Source organism: Brassica rapa, chromosome A09 (genome assembly GCF_000309985.2).
Source record: "Brassica rapa cultivar Chiifu-401-42 chromosome A09, CAAS_Brap_v3.01, whole genome shotgun sequence".
In the NCBI taxonomy this organism is placed as follows: Eukaryota; Viridiplantae; Streptophyta; class Magnoliopsida; order Brassicales; family Brassicaceae; genus Brassica; species Brassica rapa.
Window position 1 is genome coordinate 29,944,954 of NC_024803.2, and position 7,084 is coordinate 29,952,037.

At 35.8% G+C, this 7,084-nt stretch overlaps 1 protein-coding gene across 1 annotated transcript; it reads right to left on the reverse strand.

Moving 5' to 3' along the window:
* Nucleotides 1-2,847: 2,847 nt before the first annotated feature.
* On the reverse strand, nt 2,848-5,315 carry LOC103840573 (3-ketoacyl-CoA synthase 5). Its single transcript, XM_009117070.3, has 2 exons — nt 4,166-5,315; nt 2,848-3,547 (listed from the first exon to the last, which is right to left on the reverse strand). Exons 1-2 carry the CDS (start codon nt 5,208-5,210, stop codon nt 3,099-3,101), a joined length of 1,494 nt encoding a protein of 497 aa, XP_009115318.1. The 5' UTR covers nt 5,211-5,315; the 3' UTR covers nt 2,848-3,098.
* Between the last annotated feature and the right edge of the window lie 1,769 nt (nt 5,316-7,084).

Consider the following 7,084-nt stretch of genomic DNA (forward strand, 5'->3'; position numbering starts at 1 on the left):
TGTGAAGTAAAAGAAAAACCGACACCTTTACCAAAAAAAGAAAGAAATAGCAAATATCAAAAAAGACCCCCTGTTTTGGTCAGTACAAACTTGTTAAAGATACCACATTCAAAATTATCACTAGCTTTGAGCACTGGAACCATACACGTACCTTTGAACATATGTGTGATATTTTTGGAAGACTCTGCGGTTATAACATCCCATGCAATTTACACTAGAAATTAGCCACGATCATGGCTACAAATTTTTGTGACCAAGTATTTCTGTCACTGTATAGCCAAGGGAAAATTTTCAAAATAGTTGGGAAAATCTTGGCGAGTCCATAAACAATATATGGTTTGCAAAAGTCTCTTTGGTCTTTGTCCACCGATTTGATTTATGAAACAATTATGAATCTATATCAGAAAATATGTCCATGAGATCTATAACTATTTATATAGGTGAAAATAATATATCTTTTTGAAAAAAATGGCGTAATTCAAGTAAAAGTTTTAGATGTGAATTTTTATAAAACAGTATAATATAGTTCATGTGAAATTATCAGATGTGGATCTTCGTAGAGTAGTATAATTGTTTGTAGTAAAATTCATAAATCAATATAAAGAGCAATCAAAGTCTTTCTTGGAAGCTAAAATGATAGGGATGGCATTCGATAGACCACAAAATACAGCAACGAAGTATCCGTTGTCCAATTATTCTACATATTTACCAGTGACCACAGAGCATTTGTGGCCTTAATGTGACAAATCTAACAGGTTTAAATGGATTTGGTATCTAGCCCAAAGATATGTGGGCTGATATTGTTAAAGGATCTCGAAACAAACTGTAATAATAAAATCTAAATGGAGGCCCATACTTTAACCCCAAGAAACCCTTACCATATCCTTGCAAAAGTTGCAGAACTCACTTTGGTTCGACCGTTAATTTTAGTTGTTACGAGAAAATGATTATTAGTCATCCAAATTTCAATGGTAGGAGAGTCTGCTTGCAGTTTCTGTATGTTTCACTCCACAAATCTAGGACGAACTGAACATAATTTGTACTCAAGATTTGTATAATTAAGACAGTTCGTGTACCCTAGAGTTTAAGTGGCTAGAAGCAAAAGCAAAAAAAATGACCGCTTGATGAGGATCAAACCCAGGTTTACGTTTTACCTAGACATAGAACTTGATGTTATACCACTAGACTAAGGCAATTTTTTGGAAAAATGTGGCCGAATTTTAATGATAAATATGTCGGCTGGAAGCAGTTGCTTCTTTTGTGGCCCAAGGGCCGGCCCTGCGTGTACCACTCATCGGTGAGAGACACGGTGGTGATTTACTGTTTATGTTCGTTAAACCCATCATAATGAGATCTGAGAAGTGCATGTTTAGGTGGAGTCCTAGCTACTTGAGATATAGTTAACCCTATTGAATTCATGTAGAAAATCTTCATTCATTACGCATTTTCGAGTGGTATATTTGATTTCTTATTTGGTGGATTTGTTTTAAGGCGTAAAACCAAAGATGTTGGTAGGACAGGAACTTCTCATTAACAATTTGTTCCTCTTTAATTTTTTCTTAGTTCTTTGAAAAAACTTCACCGTTAAAATTTTGAATTATACCTTCCATATTACGCTTTGATAATATATACTGATCCCCAGATTTTATCAGGGGTAAAAATTGGGATGTGTAAGGATGGAGAGGTGTTGATAAAACAGCAAAGAATCTAACGACTTTAAGAATAAAGAGGTGTGGGTAAAATATAGCACTGGGGAGAGCGTAGAGGCAACAACTAACCACATGAATAGACTACAGTTTCACGTATAACCAACATATTGTTTGCATTCAGTTATTGCCGAAATAAAAGAACGGCCAGTGTTATATTGCAGTTATCTTTCCCAATCCAATTATGGCGAGACTGACAACGCATCTCTCTTACCACTTCCACAAGTCTCATTCATTTATTTCTAGGGATGACAATGCATGTTAGGTCTGTTCCGGAATGCACTAAAAATATGTGTGCATCGTGACTGATTGGTCCGCCAAATACACATTGAAGACTTGAAGTGAGGAGAATTCAAAAACACACACATGTGTTGAGACACTGATAGTACCTCTCATTTTTTTTTTCACAAATCAAAATTCATTGCAATGAAAAGTACCTCTCATCAAATAAATTTGATAGAGTCTAATAGGAAACGAGCTAGCTAATATATGGTCTAAACAATATCTTCATCGAATATTGAAGTAATCTTGTAGATCTTTTGCTACAGCACTTAGGTTTTTAAAATCTCAATTTTTACTCCTATTTTTGTGATTGTAAAACTTCTCAGGTCAGTCCATAGACATACCTACATAGACATATCAATTCTTAATAATACTGGTTTAGCAAATGCATAAACGGTCGGAATTTCCTAGCCATACAAGAAAATGAAAATGGGTCTGGAGACTTGTTTGCTTCTGTGCTTTAAGACGTTAATGTGCTAAATATTTTTAGTAAACTTGTTTAACCCGTGCCATTCGTGTAACCAATTACGTATTTGACTATTTGTACGATCAAAAGGTATATAAAAGAAAACAGACAGAAATTAAAACTAAAGAAAACGATTCACCACTTTAAGGTTCTCACCAGAATTTCCGTGCACAAAGTTAAATTGGATTTTAGTAGGCTGTCAAGTCTATCAACTGTACAACCACATGGCCTGGCCCCCTATTGAACTCCCCCCCTATTACCTAATACTATTGATTACATAGCTTTTATTGGTCAAACCCAAAAAACTTTTATTTTTCTTTTGCTTGCTCTGTTCTGTTTAATTTTTCTTTTGTTAGCTCAGGCCTCAGGTATATAAGCACATTCAAGGCAACGTTAAGAGAAAGAGAAGTATTATTTCAAATTTCTAAAAAAGAAGAGAAAAGTAGCATTTGATACATCACAAATAACATATCACGAGAATCTAAAAAGAAATAAGAAAAAGAAATACTTCAAATGAAAAAATAGAGATGTAAAAATATACGCAGATATGAACATTTTTATGGTATTCGTATCGTCTTTTTCACTTTTCTCTATCATATTCCAACCTTATTGAAACGTATCACCGAAAAGAGAGAGAGGCATGCTCATAGTTTGACAACTTCAGGGATAAAGACAGGGTATCGGTCGATACAATCCGACCATGGTCCCTCCGTTGGTGTCTTGATCGTACGATTAGATTTCCACACGGCTGAGTTACACTTGAATCCACTCCCGAACGCGATCTGCCAAACCCTGTCGCCTCTCTTCATCTTCCCTTTAGCCTCGATGTAGCTAAGCTCATACCACAACGAAGACGAAGATGTGTTACCAAACCTATGTAACGTCATTCTCGAGGCTTCCACGTGCTCTGCCGATAGCTGTAGGTTCTTCTGCAGCTCGTCGATTACTGCTCTACCTCCAGCGTGGATGCAGAAATGTTCGAAAGCCATCTTGAAATCTGGTATGTACGGCTTCCACTTTGCATTAAAGATTTTACGTCCGATGAGAGACGTGAGGAAGAGCAGCTGTTCGGATGCCGGTAGGACCAAAGGACCTATTCATCCAGTACTTGTGTTAATTCAAGAAGAAGAAAAACATGATCATAGTGATATAAAGTCATTAACTCTTAGACAAATTATTATACAACAATTTAAAATTTACGATATAAACTAAGCCGCAACTGTGTTTTTGGTCCTGATGAGTGACCACTGTGTTTGTGTCAGAGTCTAGCAGGTGTATATATATATTTCATATGAACTCTTAAACATTTTAAAGCAGAATTTGTTCCATTTATATTTGCGTTTTGCACAAATATTTTTTCTTGAAAAACTGAAAATATTTATTCCTAAAGAGGTGAATTAAATGCACTAAGTGTTGGCCCAATCCAACTCTTATAGTTATGATACTCCATCGGTTTATAATGTATGATGTTATGGGTAATACAAAAAAAGTTAAATGTTTTTTTGTTCAAAAGCATTTTTAAAATAAAAAAAAATTATTTAACTATTTTATAAAAATGATTGTAAAATATAAAGTTAAAATTAAGATGTTAAAATATTTTACATTTTAAAATAATAGAAATCTTCTAAAAGTATCCTGAAACTATTATATCGTTAGGAATGAAAAGAAAATCATGTAAACAAAGCATATTGTAATAAGGATTTTGAGTTACCTATGGTGGTGATGTTAGACTTCAAGGCTTCTCCAGCGATGGCCATGAGATCTTTATTCAAGTTGATTCCGACGTGACTTTCATCGTCTTCCTGCTGGTAAACGCAATAGTACGACTTGTCTTCCGCACCCCGGTGGGTCCTGACAAGGTGACAGAGCTTATACTTAGCTCTCCACCTGTCTGATCTGCGGTTAGAGAGAAGAATAGCCGCTGCTCCCATGCGGAAAAGGCAGTTTGGGAGCAACATAGCTCTCTCTTTGCCCTGGTAGTAATTAGGAGTAATGATCTCAGTGCTAACTATCACAGCGTTGGAGTTAGGATGAACTTGTAACAAGTCACGTGCTACATCAACAGAGATAAGACTAGCGCTGCATCCCATCCCGGAGAGGTTAAGGCTCTTGATGTTACTCCTGAGCTTGTACTTGTTGATTATCATGGCCGAGAGAGAAGGCGTTGGTGAGAAAAGAGAGCAGTTAACAATGAGTATGTCGATGTCTTTAGGTTTAAGACCTGTTTTCTTGAAGAGATCGTCCATGGCAGTGAAGATAACCAACTCTGCTTCGCTTCTTGCGGCATCCATCGTTGGAGTTGGAGGGATGTAGTGAATAGCTGGAGGGAGACAAGTTTCTTCTCCGAGGCCAGACCGTTCGAGGATTCTCATTTGGAACTCGACGCTCTTTGGACTGTCTATGAGGTTGAGACGAGAGTGTTCCATGAACGTAGCGAACGGGACACGGCAAGTAACGGGGGGTTTGAAGCAAGAGTAGTCAACAAGGTAGATGGTGCGTGGCTTGGACATGAAGTAAACGGTTGAAACGAATATGATGAGGAAAGAGGAACATAGGATGTGAAGTAGATTGAAGTTGAGTGAGTTCAAGTGGTTGAGTATCTCTTCAGGACCCATTCGGAAAAGCTCAAGGGCGGTGTATGCTAGGATTGGAATTAGAAGAAGGGTGAGGAAGTTGTTGACTAGGTATTGGTAACCGAGTTTAACATATTTGTGCTTCGTGGAGGTCGAGAGATCAGGCATTTTAGGAGGCGACATGGTTAAGTGTTTTGCCTGTGAGATTTGGAGGTGACAAAGGGAAAGAAGGAAAGGTTTGGGATATAAAGGGGAAGCAGAGCGTTGAGAGGAGTTAATGCATAGGCTCAAGCTTCACATCACTCAACGCTCTCTCTCTCTCTCTCTCTCTCTCTCTCTGGCTACCCATTTCTATGTGTTTATATTTTTGATTTCACTCATTTACCAAATAATATTTCCTTTTTCTTCTTGATTTCCAGTTGTAACCAGAGAAACGTCATTTATGGTGCAAATGATTAACGAGTTAATACCTTTTAACCTACTTCAGCTCATCAGTTTGGAATCTTCTTCTCATTTTTCTAAAAGAACATGCAAAAAATAAAAGGCAAGATACGAGATGTGTCAGTTATGTTCCTTTTAACGGATGTCAATGACTTCCGTAATAACAGTTCAAAAGTTACACGGCGTGGTACACAAACTCGCAAAAGTCATTTTTCGTTTTATGTTTTTTTTTTTGTGTGCAAATAAACAACATATTTTGTTCAACTTTTTAGGGACAACCATTAGAACTTCAATAAATAAATAAAAATATTTTTTCTCGGTTATTCTCCTAAAAATTGATAATGTAAAATGAATTGAAAGATACTATTTAGGTATATCTGAAAACAAAATCGAAACTGAATTTAGTGTAACAGAATCGAATCAACAAATTCTATTTTAGCAAATTAATCATTTAAAAGTGATAAATATTCCATATACAATTATACATATATGCCTCTATTTTATAATTAGCTAAATAGTTATATGTTGATTCCTTGTTATCTGAAATCATGCTAAATTCAAACAAAATATCAAGTAATAATTTTACCATACCGAAACGTAATGAGTTTTGGTTATAGTTCTAGTTTGGTGCATGTGGAATGGAGTAATGGACATAATATATACAAGCGATCATCACCTAAAACGCCAGACTGTAAGTTTAATTTGAGCTTTGCAATCAAGCTGGCGTTTGGGAAATAGGAAAATCTGTCAAGGAGATAGTTTGGTTTTATAGTTCCAGAACTACAAAGACGAACATAACCTATCACATAGTAACTATCAAGAAATGCTTAAATTTCATTCTAATTACAAAAAAGGATGACCATCCGTAGACCTGAAAAGAAAATTAAAACTTGTCATATTTGTTCAGATGAATTCTGTCGCATGGCTGGTTCATACTTGTAACTTGTAAGCCACTCGTTAATGTCTATTGTATTCAATAAACCTCGATTTTATGTTATACGAAGTTTTGTAGTAGAAAATGGAAGTAGGTATCGTTTTTTTTTCTGTGGGGAGTGTGAGTTAATGTTCTGATTGTATTCAGAACTTTTAATTATTGCAATATCCAAAACCGCCTCATATCATTGCTGGAAAATCGCAAGTGGAATACAACAACAGTGAATTTGTGTTACGTTTTTCTTTTTTTACACAAGGGTCGTTTTGTTGTTTTTGTTTTGGGGTTTAAATTGGTGTAACGTCGAAGTTGCATTAGTCTAGTAATACAACTCCAACATAATCAGAGACTACTATCGATTCTATACTTGGTGTGGAGTGACGATACATACATTACATAAACGTGTAAATAAAACAATGGTCCTCCTTTATACGGATAATGAGTACAATAATACAAAAGTAAATTTATGGGGTGTCGAACCAACCAGCGGCTAACTATAACTTCCCTTTAACAATAAATAAATTAGTACACACATCACATTATTAAAAAAAGAAGAAATCTATATCGACTTTGAGTTAATAAAGGAATTAGTTGCAACTCTCAACTATATGATAGCTTAGTATTTATTACAGTATATTAATCACTAGGGTCGACCCGCGCTACGCGCGGGAAGTCTTATATTTGT

Bases quoted from the DNA above. Each gene is read 5' to 3' on its own strand.
- LOC103840573 (XM_009117070.3), bottom strand. From the start codon at position 5,210: ATGTCGCCTCCTAAAATGCCTGATCTCTCGACCTCCACGAAGCACAAA. The intron at 3,548-4,165 runs GTAACTCAAAAT...CTGGATGAATAG, and splicing joins GTCTAACATCACCACCATAG to GTCCTTTGGTCCTACCGGCA.